This window comes from Littorina saxatilis, linkage group LG17, assembly GCF_037325665.1.
Source record: "Littorina saxatilis isolate snail1 linkage group LG17, US_GU_Lsax_2.0, whole genome shotgun sequence".
NCBI classification, from domain to species: domain Eukaryota; kingdom Metazoa; phylum Mollusca; class Gastropoda; order Littorinimorpha; family Littorinidae; genus Littorina; species Littorina saxatilis.
The window spans coordinates 47,909,122-47,925,331 of NC_090261.1; the positions used below are offsets into that span (position 1 = coordinate 47,909,122).

Here is a 16,210-nt window from a genome sequence, read left to right on the forward strand (position 1 = left end):
GCGCATGCGCTTACTTAAACGCTTCCGGTTCACCGTTTTTTGTCTCCCCTTTTCCGCATGGAGGTCTGTTGCAAACTGAACAGTGCGCCTTTTGGCTGTAGCTGCGAACACAAGACATGCATAATTCATTTTCCATCGTCACCACCTTTTTGTGTCGGCGCTTCGTCGTCAGCAATTGTCTGGAAAATGGCTGCAAAACCAGCTGCTTTCGCGGGCAAAAATGCGAGACACGCGAAAGAATTAATTGGTAAGCGTGGCTCGGTAACACAGGAGAGGGCTGTTCTCTTTGCAAAGTCAAGCGACGAGAAAAGCTATTGTGGAATTCTCACTGTGTATACGGCGGCGTCTCGTTCAGTTGTGTTCATATACGTGGCTTTCTGTTTTCTGTGTTTTTGCTTTTGTGTATATATAGGAATGATTTTTTTACTCTGTGAGAGTTCTGTTTGTTGTCGTTACTTATGTGCAATTTGAATCTATCCATCTCTTGTTTTCCCCTCAAACAACTAACACTCTTGTCTGTGCCTTTGTTCTTTCTAAACTTGACTACTGCAACTCTATTCTCTCTGGCTGTCCTCTGTACCTCCTGCATAAACTACAAAAAGTCCAAAACTCGGCAGCACGCCTCATTCTGAAAGCACGAAAACGAGATCACGCAACACCACTTCTTCACACACTGCACTGGTTATCTATTCAAGCCCGCATTGACTACAAACTGTCCACCCTCTGCTTTAACTTCTTTTCTGGCTCGTCTCCTGCTTACTTCTCTGAACTCCTCATCGTCTATTCTCCAGCAAGACAACTCCGTGCCTCTTCTGACTGTCGCATCCTCACCATTCCACACACCAAAACCAAAACATACGGACAACGCACTTTTACTTTCTGCGCACCCACACAATGGAATTCTCTCCCCTTTCACATCCGCCACTCTCAGTCACCCCAAGCATTCAAACGAGCACTTAAAACGCACCTCTTCAAGAAATACAACCCCTGATTTTGTTTTCTCAGTCCATCAATAGGCTACATGTAGTGTATTTGTTGTTTTAGTGATAATGTGATAATGTATATAAACATCTAGGGCTGTTTTCAGTATTGTTCTTCTTCTTCGTTCATGGGCTTAGACTCCCACGTTCACTCATGTTTTTAGCACGAGTGGATTTTTACGTGTATGGCCGTTTTTACCCCGCCATTCAGGCAGCATACGCCGATTTCGGGGGAGGCATGCTGGGTATTTTTGTGTTTCTATAACCCACCGAACTCTGACGTGGATTACAGGATCTTTTCCGTGCGCACTTGGTCTTGTGCTTGCGTGTACACACGAAGGGGGTTAAGTCACTAGCAGGTCTGCACATAAGTTGACCTGGGAGATCGGAAAAATCGCCACTCTTAACCCACCAGGCGGCAGCGACCGGGATTCGAACTCACGACCTACCGATTAGGAGGCCGACGTCTTACCACCACGCCACTGCGCCCGTTTCAGTATTGTTGATAACATGTTCTGTTTGATTAAGGGTATTCAGCTGGTATTTCCTTGTTTTCACTACCTATTTTATACATGTTTTTATTACTTAGTTAGTGGAAGAATCTTTTGTAATGTATGTTTGATGGTGTATGCTTTTAATTAAGCGTTGCTGACTATGAATGTAGATGTAAATGCTTGTATAACTGTGTTTTAATTTTAAATGTGTCAAGCGCAAAGAGCATAGTTTTAAAGTTATGATGTTGCGCTATATAAATGCTCATTTATTATTATTATTATTATTATTATTATTATTATTATTATTATTATTATTATTATTATTATTATTATTATTATTATTATTATTATTATTATTATTATTATTATTATTATTATTATTATTATTATTATTATTATTATTATTATTATTATTATTATTATTATTATTATTATTATTCTATACAAATAAAAAATAAAATAAAAATAGCGCGGAGAAAATTGACGTTTGATCTATTACAAGCGATTTGAACAAGTCTCACTACAAGTTGTAAGTGTTTTTAAAGCCGGTATTTTACAGTAATCGTAGCTCGCTCCTCCGCGCAGCTGCGTTGTCAATAAACAAGGGTTTAGTGTGCAAGATAAGTTATGTAGAAATGCATTAGCAAAGACTATACAAGAAATATAGCATCGCTGCAATGACGATGATGTTGATGACGATGATGCTGATGTCATGACAATGATCACAATGATGATGATGAAAACCAATAAAAGTAATCTGAAGAAGAAGAAAACAAAAAGCAAAAGCCCCACATCAGTCAAGGATGACAAACACAGCAATACGATACAGTCAGCAACAGACATAACTAGTACTTCTACTACTACTACTACTACTACTAACACTACTGCTGCCACAGCTACTACTGCTACTACTACTACTGCTACTTACTACCACTACTACTGCTGCTGCTACTGCTGCTGCTGCTGCTGCTGCTACTACTACTACTACTACTACTACTACTACTACTACTACTACTACTGCTGCTACTACTACTGCTACTGCTACTGCTGCTTCTATTACTACTACTGGTGCTGTTAACATCATCACTACTAAATTTGCTGCTAAAATAGGAGGATCATGCAACTAGTTCAATTAACCGACCTACGTAAAGATACGCTTTTCAAAAATCATCAGAGTATTGTGTTTTACTACCTAATATCGTGTATACATGCTTTGTGCTGAATGCTATAATTATGTCCTTAGAAATAAGCACTGACAAAAATCGAGTCCATGCAGCTTATCTGTTGAGTTAATCTTGAAAGAAAGGCAAATATCCCATTTCAGATCCTTTGTGTTTTGACACGCACACGTAATGAACTTGTGACAACAGTATTAGAATGCTATAGACTGTACTTAATCTAATTGGGCTTTGGAACGAAACTCTGTGATTGGTTAAGTCTGTTCCTCTATACTCATCAGCAACGCCCCTAAAACATCTCTTCAATCTTTATATATAAAGACGTTGCTTACAAAATGTGGGATGGCATGAGATCCTGAATCTGTAATCTATTCCCCCTCTTTCAGTGAATGTGAGCATTTAGGTGTCAGCGTTTTGACAGTGAAGTATTACAACTGAAGAAATAAATCATACCTCTTTTCATCAGTTTTAACAAGCCTGTTAAACCTCTTTTTTCTGCACGGATTATTGATTATTTAAACACAAAAACGACATCATTTTCTCTCATTCACAAACACCTCTCAAGTCTCGCTTCCGAAAGTGTCAAAGCACATGCATTTTCTAGATCTAACTGGAAGCAAAAATATTGCTGGACTCAGTTTCAGAGACATGGCAGGACTAGGATGCAAAGATGCACGAAAGCAATCAACAACTTTGTATGCACTTGTACAGTGGTGCTTTTTTTTTTAATCATACTCATCCCGCACCCCAAATAGTTTTGTAATGGTGCTTCAACAATCCAAATTCCCCCCCGCCCCCCCCCCCCCCCCCCCACACACACACACAAACAGACACCCGTTTCGTTTCTTCTGTTTCTGTTGTTGTGTTGAAGTGCAGTGTTGGGGGCGGGTCTGAACAGCAATGGGTTTAAGCGAACATGATTTTTACATTAGCTGTGATGTTAAAACGATTTTACATCTGTCTTGGGCTTTAACTTGTCCTGACAGTGTATTGTTTGCTCTACACTACAGATGAGAAAAGAATAGCAAAAAGGAAATCAAGGGTGTGTGGGGTAGGGGTGGGGTGTGGGTAAAGCCAGGGGGGCTGGGGGGGGGGGGGGGAGTCGATGGGTTAGGGAGGGGGGGGGTACGCAAAGCTGTCTCATACTTATTGCTGCAGGTACACAATTATGAACAGATTAATCAGGTCTGTATTTTGGAATGTTAACTTAATTGGACGTAAACTTGTGTACACCTCTTTCTACGATTGCTTCCTTACAACTCAGTGCTATCAATAGAGCAGCCCAGTGAACTGAACGCATGCAACGCTGCCGCAGTGTAACTGCTGTTGCCGGATACACAACCGTGAACTGATTAGATGGTGTTGATTTGGAGCTTCGTCTCAATAAGTCGTTTACTTGTATGTACTATTTTTTTTTTAAGTTACTTCCTACTTACAGTGCATGCAATGCCTCGGGTGCAGCCAAGTACTTTTCTTTTAATATATTGATATATATTCTGTTCGAAGAGTCACACTCATGATTACACGTTTTTGCATCGTTTCTTGAACATGTCAAAGTGACAGTATCTTTATTATCTAAAAGTGGCTTAATTTTGCTGCATGCCGAAGAAGTTTATTCATTGGGAGGCTTACTTGATGTAATTCTACCACGGGCATATAACTACCTAACAATAAATGTCGACATGTAGCCGCACAACATGATGAAAAATAACATATCTCCATTAACGTAACGCGTGTGTTTCAAAATGAAGCATGCAGATTAATAACACTTGTTTGTTTCTTGTGGTATATTTCTCTATTGATTTTTCTAACACCGTCACACAATCAGTTTGTGTGCAAGCTATATTCGTCTGCATACCGTTTGTCTTTATCTCCATATTGAATTTTCTTCAAGTAGGTTCTGCGTCTCTAATAGTTTCTGAACTAGAACTTGACAATATTTCCCCCGAGGAAGAATGGAAAAAGAAGCAAGATTAATGCGACGAATGCCCATCCTTATTCATATTCACAAACTCAACAGACACAACTGCGTATACCTGTCACCTGACATCTATATGTGACCCTCCACCACGAAATGAGTCGCATGTCACTTCGCGCGGTTCTGCGCTAGGCTTGATATAAGTCCGGGGAGTGTCTGGTAACAGCGTGAGGATCACCTTAGTCACAGGCTTATAACTCAAACAGTTTTCGCTCTTTTCTAAAACGGTTTTCACCACTGGATAGAGCATAAAAAAACTCTTTAGGAAAATGTAAAAATATGAAAATCATGCAAAGTTGACATGCGACTCATTCCGTGGGGGAGGGTCACAATTATTGTCTTTAAAGGCAGGGTCCTTCCCATGACAACAAAAGTTGGACGTATACCGTCTCATACCTGGCCAGGCTTTTACATGGAACGAGACCATCATAAATAATAAATAGATATGAGGCTTATATCGCGCGTATTCCGTGGGTACAGTTCTAAGCGCAGGGATTTATTTTAATTTTTTTTTAAATTTTTTATGCAATTTATATCGCGCACATATTCAAGGCGCAGGGATTTATTTATGCCGTGTGAGATGGAATTTTTTTGACACAATACATCACGCATTCACATCGGCCAGCAGATCGCAGCCATTTCGGCGCATATCCTACTTTTCACGGCCTATTATTCCAAGTCACACGGGTATTTTGGTGGACATTTTTATCTATGCCTATACAATTTTGCCAGGAAAGACCCTTTTGTCAATCGTGGGATCTTTAACGTGCACACCCCAATGTAGTGTACACGAAGGGACCTCGGTTTTTCGTCTCATCCGAAAGAATAGCACTTGAACCCACCACCTAGGTTAGGAAAGGGGGGAGAAAATTGCTAACGCCCTGACCCAGGGTCGAACTCGCAACCTCTCGCTTCCGAGCGCAAGTGCGTTACCACTCGGCCACCCAGACACCGCAAGTGCGTTACCACTCGGCCACCCACCATCATTCCACCCGGTCACATACCAAAAATGAACAGCCCGGGTGCTCTCTGTGCACAATTGGATTTTTTTTTAAATGAATTATTCATTTAAAAAAAAAAGTCCAAATCGCCACAACAAGCAGTCAGGATGTTGAGTTGTGCTATGTGCCCAAGTGGAGGGATAGTGTTATCCCATGTACTGAAAAGCCTGCATGCCAGATCGGAGATGGTGAGCCGAACCGATTTCGCGAGAAGAAAATAATGTGTTCTTCTTTCTTTATTTGGTGTTTAACGTCGTTTTCAACCACGAAGGTTATATCGCGACGGGGAAAGGGGGGGTGGGGGGGAGATGGGATAGAGCCACTTGTCAATTGTTTCTTGTTCACAAAAGCACTAATCAAAAATTTGCTGAGGGGGCTTGCAACGTAGTACAATTATGACCTTACTGGGAGAATGCAAGTTTCCAGTACAAAGGACTCTTACATACTGCTTGACTAAAAATCTTTACAAAAATGGACTATAATTCTATACAAGAAACACTTAACAAGGGTAAAAAGAGAAACAGAATCCGTTAGTCGCCTCTTACGACATGCTGGGGAGCATCGGGTAAATTCTTCCCCCTAATCCGCGGGGGGTGGAAAATAATGTGCCTTGGAGACTCTAGGTATACTTGTGCCACTCTGGGTGTCTTGAACCGATTTAACCTATACAAGGCATACTCAGAAATACATCCAGTAAGAACCATTACCAACTTAGTCGCAGCAACCAGTAAGGTTTTATCGTGTAGTAACGTAGAAATGGTTTAACATTTAAGTTGATAATGATACAATAAAAACGGGTTTACAGACTGATCGGTTGAAGATTTTGTTTCCTTGCATTTTCACATAAAAACCGATTAAATTACGGAAAAGTCCGATTAGAATGAACATTGTTTCAAACAACAAGAAAGGTAATTTATTGGAACGTTTGTTATTGACAAAACAATACGTTACAATAACAAATATGTCGACCCAACGGTCTTTTAAGTGCACAGACAAACAATAAGTAAAAAGAACTTAGCTTGGTTGAGTTTTCGGCCGCTTGCTGGTAAACCGCATTGTTTCATTTGAAACTGCACTCTACTATATACATGCACTGAATGTATAAATGAACAAGAGCATTCGATGTATAAAACCATCACGTGCAATCACTCGCTGTCAACCTGTTCACATGCATGGGGAAAAACGCTCTTACATTAACTTTCATTTTACTTGGTTATACATACACAGGTGTTTCAACAACATTCGCTTAACAAACCGCCCTTCATGTCAAACCATATGGAAAGAAAACGATCAGTTTTTTGATAAGGTGTCTTTCTTTCACAAAAGACGCATACTCACTCATGTACGAAGAAACACTTTCACACACATCAGTTACAAGGGATACATTTCTCCGTGTATCACCCAGGTATATTTCAGGAACTTTCGCTAAAAACATAGCTGAATATTAAACCATATGAATAGAGCACGAACACTGTTTATGTCGGCACCAAATTCACAACTTGTTCATCTAATTTGTAGAACTATTTTCACGTTTATTTTCCCTTCTCTTACTTTCTTACTTTCTATAGCTGCATAGTTAATCCTATCACACAAGCACTTTCCGTTTCTGTGTTTTTAGACAAAAAAAACGCACTCTTAGTTTATAACTTAGAAATACTTCACATTTCCTTTCACTTTTTTATCTTACTCGTGGTTACTTTCTTACTCGAAACTATACTATATAGCATAATAAAATATCAAAATAACACAAGCGCTCTCTGCGTGTGTATGTGATGCCTGTACCGCCACACTCAGAACACATCTCTTTATTTTCTGTCCCTACTTTTTGATTTCTCGGAGGCTGTCGATGAGATGGGTCTTGAGAAATGTGTACTATTGTGCAAAGGATAAAGAAATATGTCTTAGGAACGCGATCACTTGTCATCACGTTTATCTTTGTTTGGTGCAAAACTCATTATTGATATAAAGAAACAAGAATTCTTCTAGTTTTATTTCGTCTTCTTGCTCAGTTTTTGATGAACAATAAAAGCTTCCTTTTTACATTTAGTCAAGTTTTGACTAAATGTTTTAACGTAGAGGGGGGAATCGAGACGAGGGTCGTGGTGTATGTGTGTCTGTGTGTCTGTGTGTCTGTGTGTGTGTGTGTGTGTGTGTGTGTGTGTGTGTGTGTGTGTGTGTGTGTGTCTGTCTGTCTGTGCGTGTGTGTGTGTAGAGCGATTCAGACCAAACTACTGGACCGATCTTTATGAAATTTTACATGAGAGTTCCTGGGTATGATATCCCCGGAATTTTTTTTCTTTTTTTCGATAAATACCTTTGATGACGTCATATCCGGCTTTTTGTAAAAGTTGAGGCGGCACTGTCACACCCTCATTTTTCAATCAAATTGATTGAAATTTTGGCCAAGCAATCTTCGACGAAGGCCGGACTTCGGTATTGCATTTCAGCTTGGTGGCTTAAAAATTAATTAATGACTTTGGTCATCAAAAATCTGAAAATTGTAAAAAAAATAAATGAATTATAAAACGATCCAAATTTACGTTCATCTTATTCTTCATCATTTTCTGATTCCAAAAACATATAAATATGTTATATTTAGATTAAAAACAAGCTCTGAAAATTAAAAATATAAAAATTATGATCAAAATTAAATTTTCGAAATCAACTTAAAAACACTTTCATCTTATTCCTTGTCGGTTCCTGATTCCAAAAACATATAGATATGATATGTTTGGATTAAAAACTCGCTCAGAAAGTTAAAACGAAGAGAGGTACAGAAAAGCGTGCTATCCTTCTCAGCGCAACTACTACCCCGCTCTTCTTGTCAATTTCACTGCCTTTGCCACGAGCGGTGGACTGACGATGCTACGAGTATACGGTCTTGCTGAAAAATTGCATTGCGTTCAGTTTCATTCTATGAGTTCGACAGCTTGACTAAATGTTGTATTTTCGCCTTACGCGACTTGTTTGTCTTCTTCTTTCATCGTTAGCCTATAGGCATCTTCGCTAACCGACTGAGTTGAGATTACAATCAAATTCCATTACAGGAACACAAACTGTTTCTGTCAATTGGTTTGTCTGGTACAAAACACATGTCATGCATCAACGTAATGACAACGGTACTATGCATCGTTCAGGTGTACGTCTGTTTGCTTGCTTTTGTTTTGTTTTGTTTTTTGGTTGTTGTTGTTGTTGTTGTTGTTGTTGTTGTTGTTGTTGTTGTTGTTGTTGTTGTTGTTGTTGTTGTTGTTGTTGTTTGTTTTGTTTTATTTTGTTTTTGGTTGTAAACAAATTAGAAGTAGCATCGTAACAACATCCTACTCTAATTATACATATAAATTACCGTATATCAGCATGAACGTCTTTCCGTCAAGGTTTTTGTCTGGTACAAAACACACTCAGTTGTTAGCAACTCCGTATACTTAGGGCTATAGCTTTCCATCCAGCTTCACAAGATACAAAACACAGTCAACTATTGAAAACTCAATGTTTATATAGCTTTCAGTCAGGCTTTTTTTGTCCAGCACAAAACGCAGTCAAATATTCATAACTTGGATGTTTTGTTTTGGCTTTGATGTCAGCTTTTTGTCTAATGCTCCAAACAGTCAGTTATTAATACCTCCATGCACGAACTTTTCGTCCAGGTTTTGTCTGGTACAAAACACATGCAGTCAGTTGTTGATAACAGTGGGGTTTTTTCTTGCCTGGTACAAAACATACTCTCTTTTTAAAATAACTCCATGACTGTATGCTAGCTTTTTTCAGATTTGAAAAATTGCACAAGACACACCCACGCTTATTGATAAATCCGTGCACTCGCTTTCCGTTCTCTTTGTTACCCTGGAAGTCTCTGAACACTCGCTCCTCTAGCGCACTAGATTTTACGCCACTCATAAAGTATATCGTGGGAACACAATATGTTCCCTGTCATTCCTCTCGCGTTGTACAAGACAGACGTATTGATCAAGAGTTGCGACACAAGTAAATGAATGTGAACAAATATCGGTTACCTCCGTGAATAACGACTCAATGGAAGCCTAGTTTAAAATGTATTGCATGAACTTGTGCGGATGAAAAATGTGTCGTTGACTATGGGCTTTATCTTTTGAAAAAAAAGGGGGTTTGAGTTAGCAAGGTTTAGGGGATTTAGGGACAAATTTGGCTGAGGTGTGACGGGGAGGGGGTGGGTAAGGCCAGGAGACTCAGGGGGTACGTAGACAATTACTTTGATCATTACTTTGATCGGATTACTAAAAAGACTGAAGGTGAGATATTATGCTATACAAAAGATAAACCTTAACTTGTTTTTGCCTAAAGAAATGTGTGTAAGGTTAAGCTGTGTGAACGTATATGTACTTTAAGAAACCGTCTTAATCAAACAAACAAACAAACAAACAAACAAACAAGCAAACTAACTAACAAAACAACAAGCAAACAAAAAAACAAGCAAACAAACAAACAAGCAAACAAGCAAACAAACAAACATAGAAACAAACACACAAACAAACAAACTCACAAACCTGCTTCACACAATAGTGCTGGGCAAAGTATAACTTTCTTTTTGCATTCACCCCACACCAATATTACAACACATGTGGGCCCATTTTACATACAAGTAATGCATGAATACATGTGCAATGTATTTTGTGAACCATTTTACATACAAGTAATGCATGAATACATGTGCAATGTATTTTGTGAATCATTTTACATACAAGTAATGCATGACTACATGTGCAATGTATTCTGTGAAGGTTTCATTAATCTGTTAGAGTAACTCTATGATTTGAACAAAGCATCAGTAAATGTGTTTATTCTCCGCCCCTCTGGCACAGTCTAAAAGATGTTTCTTACATAAATATACCACGATAACATAGAGAAGTATGTATGTGAGAGTGCTTGTGGCTTTCTAATTTCCTTAGCAATATTGTATGAACTTGTGAGCACAGATTTGTTACAGGTCATAATACGTAATCGGATTTACTAACAGAATAAAACATCGAGGAAGGGGTTTGGGGGCTTGGGGAAAATAGAGAGAGAGAGAGAGAGAGAGAGAGAGAGAGAGAGAGAGAGAGAGAGAGAGAGAGAGAGAGAGAGAGAGAGAGATACAGAGAGAGAGAGAGAGAAAGAGAAAGAGAGAGAGAAAGAGAGAGAGAAAGAGAGAGAAAGAGAGAGAAAGAGAGAGAGAAAGAGATAGAGAGAGAGAGAGAGAGAGAGAGAGATAGAGAGAGAGAGAGAGAGAGAGAGAGAGAGAGAGAGAGAGAGAGAGAGTCATCATTTTCAAAACACAATACACAGAGCACCAATCAAATTACCTGCATAGAATAAATTGTAACTGAGCCGTATAGGACGATGCATGAAAAATACCCGCTTCATTGGTATTCACCAAACAATCATAACTGTTGTATTTTGTGAATATTAGACGACTCGTTTTATATAAGTATGCATAGGTTGTACATTGTGTACGAAACATTTACCGTTCATTCACTTATGAGAATGTAGCTTTCAACACTGAATAGGGTTTAAGCTTTACATAACAAGCACAGAGGAAAAGCTAAGTGAAAACACGGACTTCAACAAAACCCTACAGACACTATTTTTTTTTATGATGTGAATCGAGGTGTGTTCACCTACAGTTATCTGCAATCTCATCGTGTCTTTCAGTCAAAAGATAGATTCAAGTGTACTAAATGCGCGTTCAATTTCGGGCGGAAAGCTATGCTTCTGAAATATCAGCACAACGTATCAGTATTCACGTTTAACAACTATTACACGCCTGGATTGATAACACGTATATATAAAGCTTTTGCTTTCGCGCATTATTAAAAGATCGCTGGCAGTGCACACTCTTTAAAAGTTGGTTGCATTTTCGCAACATATTAATTGACAACTGATTTTCGTAACAACTGAACTATTGATATTCATTCATTCATTATTCACCCGATTACTTTTTATTTTTAGTGTTATGTTTCCATGTTTGAAGCGACGTTAAGATTCTGAAAGCTCGTCTTTTAAGTCTCATTTGGCAATGTTCATTGTTGACTTGATTTTTCGTATTCACATGTTTTGCTAATACTCGCTGTGATACACACAGTTTGTTTTGAATGATAATCGTAGTTTAAAAAGAGTGTTATAATATCATTAATCATATATTTTCTCTTATAGATCTTCTTTGCACTGGTACTATTGTTTTAGTTATACAGACGACTAATTCCGAGGTTTACTTTCAATAATTAATAGTCTTCTTATTCTGCGCTTCCTATATCCATTACACTTCTCACACCGTGCTTTTCTGATTTCAGTATTTTCTTATCTCTGTTTTTATTTCAAGAAAATACACACACATCAGTGCTTGAGATCGGGGTACACACGTTTATCTCTAAAGATTAATCATTTTATGAATTTCTATACGTTATAGTCATAATTATGTGGGATTTCTGACAGGAGATCATCATTAATCAAGATTAAAAATGAGAGCGGAGTACTTTGAAACAAAGGTAGCTGCCACAAACATTACAAATAAATACTATTGCTCGCCGACGAACGGATGCTAGGGTGAAATAATCTTTATAGCCACAAGTTTATTACTTATCTACAATCACCCTTTCACATATTTGAGGTCTTTGCACTGAAAACGTTACACTTGAAAAAACGTAGTTCTAAAAGATTCTTATTTCAAAGTTTAAACGCAACTTTTTATGACAAAAACACAGAACATGGTCCGCTAGTAAGAATTTCATAGCGGTATCTCGCATGCTTTCTTTGCGGTCTCTCTCCAGCACAGCAAAACTCGAATTTCCGCGGCTAGTAGAATGCACGCTCTCCCATTGGTCGGGAGGCGGGGACCTGATTTACGAACTGCCCGCCTCTGACAGGAGGGCGTGGCCTAGGGGCGGAGCGGTCGATTCCACTTTGCGTGAACAGGGGGAGGACAGGTTCGCGCGCGCCGTTAGTGCGAGGCTGAGAATGAAAGCGAAACGCGCGTTGGTGGAAAGTTACAATACGGGCGGTTCAAGCCGAATAAAACGGTTAAAATAAAGAGGAATCATGACAGTTTGGACAGCTCGGACGTAAAGCGGATGGATGGATTTGTGCATGTCTGACTAGCGACAAAATCTTGGCTATACCGTGAGTACATGCAGGCTTTTTGCCTTGCCTTGCCCGCACTAACTACGTTACTGTTATCTGCGTTACTCGTGTGGCGTGCATTTGTCCGTGTTTTGTGTCATAACTATACTAGTAGCGATAAATCACCTTGGCAGACGATAAGAGGAGAAAGCAATGCAAGAAACAGAACAGATAGAGATATCGTATGTCACTTTGAAATGCCATCCTATTTGTACGTTTTTCTTCCTCATGTGTCTGTGTTGAATGAAAAAGCATTTTGGTTCTATAAACTTCGTGTATATCACAAGCTTTTGATATTTTCTTTGTTTCATGTTAGCTTTGTTGATTCTCTTTATACATTCAACGCTTTTTCTTCAGCGTGTTTTTCCCTTTATTTATTTATTAATTCATTTACTTATTTTTGTTATGTTGCATTGAGAAATTCTAACGTTAACGCGCAGAGAAAATTCTGTCTTGGGACAATTTCAAGTTTCCAAATGTCACAGATTATCTAAAACAGCGATGCTTTCTATTTCGTTCGTATCATTATCCTCACAGATACATCCTCGAACGGCATCGGAAAAAAACTCGATAATTTTTTCACTCGTTTTATTCTGTTGCTTGCGACATGACATTTTTTTGTCAAGCGATCTTATTTGATACAAAGGATAGCATTTATTTTGCCCGAAAGTCATTTTATTGTTTGTGAAGACAGACCGAAAAAACACATGGATGTACTTGTTTGCTAGCAGAAAATACCCGCTTAATTAAGGAATAATCAAGGCACGCGTATCTTACTAACCTGTCGTACACGCATGCATGCACGCACGCACGCGCACGAGAACACAACCCAAGCATAGTAGTAGTGCAAAGTTTGCCGCGTGCACGCTTCAGCACAACAGAGTTGATACAAGCACGAAAACAATCCCAGAAATAGCGACACAATTCCTGTGTGTAATTGCGAGCAGATGATCCAAACCTCAGGAATGACTGAAAATATTTCTTCCGCAAGTAGCGTTTGCTTTACACCAACTTTAGCATGAATGTAAGACACGAAACTCATTTCAGATCGCTTCCACAAACAAGAGTTCCAAGACTAAACTTTTCGCCTTCGCAACTCCGATCTCACCAGACAGTTGCAGCCTGTATTTCGCGTGGAACCGAACAGAGGAGGAGGGAGGGAAGGGGTGTGGGGTGGGGTGGGGAAGGGTTTAGCGAGAGAAGGGTGCACACGCGCACACACAGTGTGTGACGTAGCGAGGGGCGGGCTCGCTGGTTGGCTGGTTCCCTCCTGCCAAAGTCAACTCGTCCAATGCTGGCGGGGCCTGACAGCTCATTTGTTATCCCTTTCTATAGTAACCCTGACTTGATTGACAGATTTAGTAGGGCTATCCGCGAGCTGCGACAGCTTACTTGGTAAAGTGTGCAAGTGTTGACGGCAGCGGTGGATGGAGGGCTAGGGCTGTTTGACAGTTTTCTCCTTCTTTGACAGGGCACCGGCATTTGTTTATACGCTCGGATATACGCTCTACGAAACTGGAGGAGCAAAAACTTTACGCAACTCTCCAAGCCGTGTAGCCGCCGCCGTTGAAGAGGGAAGCATCGCCGATCCGGACTGGAGAGTCCCTCTCTCTCTCTTCCTCTCTCTCTCCACATGGCTCAGCCAAGGGTATGTATCTCTCTCATTTCTCCAACTTTCACTCCTCCTCTCTATCCTTCTTTCCCCCACCAAAGGTCGCTGGAATCCCGCTTCAAAATCGTCTTCGGAAAACGTCGTACCAAGCAGAGCTAGCTTCTGGGAACAGCTCTCGGCCGACGCTCGATCCTTGTTGGAAAGTGCAGCAGTGTCCGTCCGAACTGAGTGGATTTGTGTGTGAAGTGAGTGACTGCTTTAAAGCACGTTGAGCACAGGATCAGTAGTGCAGACTTGCGGACCGTTCATCAAAGCCTGGCACTGGGGGAAGTACAGGAGGCATCATCACTCTTCAGTGGCAGTGGCGACACCAGTGTGCTGTCTGTGTGTTGTTGATACTACCTACCTCCGCACCGTGTTGTTGTTTTGGTGCTGTCTACGGCTAGGACTGTGTTCCTTCTCGTGCCTGTGCTGTGAAGATACTACATGAATACATACAGCTACCACAACATCTTGTAGTAGCGCTCGAAGCGACCTACACACAGAGACATTACTAGTTCATTGTTATTATTACTACTACTCCGCTGAAGTCGATGTATTATCAGTGCTACGGATCTGCAGGGTTTTAGGGCTCGTGTTGTGTGAATTGCCTTTCGGTGCATTCTATCACTCGGACAGTGACAGTGAGCGAGTTCTCTACGTTGTTTATGTGTGCTAAGAAGATGTCGCTTCTGGGACCCTACACACCTTCCACTACTTGACTTGACATGAAGTCGCTGGCTGTAAGTTTTTCACTCGGTTCTGGAAGATAGAATTTCACCTAGGCAGACTACAGTCTACAGTGCGTGCATAGAACCAGCGGAGCAGACGACAGCAAGAGGAAGTGAACAGTCACCTCCCTCTCAAGTTTAAAGGAGTGATTCATAGCCATAACAAATTCAGTGTTGATATATCAGTGGTTGTAAATGATTGTATGTTACAAGTAATGTTCTAAATTGCTTTCAAGAAAGGAGTAAACAAAAACAAAATCAAAAACACCCAAAATAAAAGGTTTTGTTCCTGAAAAAAAGGACGGTTATAAAACCCAGATCGGTAACTGATCAAAGATATTATTACCATCAGAACTGATTTCAACATTGACAGTTAGGTAATGGCGCGTTTTAATTTGTGTATTAAATAACACACTATTTGCATCGTAGACTAATCTGAGCAACGCACCAACCGCAGACAAATTCTACCTTTGCAGAAACAGTTTCGTATCGGCCATAATGGTCAAGGAACGGCGTGAGATAAAATGGACAACGGACAGATAGTATCATACAGATAGCCGTATGTATTCAGACCCGGACAGAAAGTAGATAGTCATGTTTAGTTTACACTCCAAACCGTTAAATCCGTTTGCTCGGCACACACCCAGGCATCGGTCGCTCTACTCAATACGCTCTTGTGTACCGTGTAACCGACTGTATACTCTGATACACAGACACTAACAGATTATGCAGAGTTGTAAGGTCAGTGAGAGTACAGTTACCTATACTTTGCGTTCATTACGCGCGGAATTGTTGAGTTTTAATCCATGCAAACACAGTCGGCAGATGTTTCTGTTTTTGTTTTGTTTATTATTTGATTCTATTCACACCATTTATTGTAAACCGGGAAAGAAGCCAAGCTTATGACCCCAACAGACATGTGGACATTCGCATAAAATGACTGTAAGACACCTCTGCCCACAATTGTTTAGAGTTTATTGAATTTGCCACCAGTAGTTGTATACGCTTCTGAATGTTTTAAACGTGTAAACAGCAAAAGTAGGAATAAGAAGGAACATTATGCATTGCA

At 40.0% G+C, this 16,210-nt stretch overlaps 1 protein-coding gene and 1 long non-coding RNA gene across 5 annotated transcripts in view; one reads left to right on the top strand and one right to left on the bottom strand.

Moving 5' to 3' along the window:
- The window catches only part of LOC138953642 (uncharacterized), a 26,323-nt gene extending 12,467 nt beyond the window's left edge, over positions 1–13,856 (bottom strand). Inside the window, exon 1 of the long non-coding RNA XR_011451578.1 lies at positions 13,541–13,856. This is a non-coding gene — a long non-coding RNA (uncharacterized lncRNA). The remainder of the gene's footprint in view (positions 1–13,540) is intronic.
- Positions 1–16,210, top strand: part of LOC138953640 (homeobox protein Meis1-like) — a 261,812-nt gene that overhangs the window by 41,354 nt on the left and 204,248 nt on the right. For 2 of the 4 annotated variants that reach the window (XM_070325514.1, XM_070325518.1), the window contains exons 1-2: positions 12,603–12,759; positions 14,231–14,407. In XM_070325514.1, coding sequence (XP_070181615.1) covers positions 14,393–14,407 — 15 coding nt within the window. In that variant the 5' untranslated portion in view covers positions 12,603–12,759; positions 14,231–14,392. Of the gene's footprint in view, positions 1–12,602; positions 12,760–14,230; positions 14,408–14,511; positions 15,154–16,210 lie in introns of those variants that run through there. The other 2 variants (XM_070325516.1, XM_070325517.1) reach the window with 2 other exon arrangements.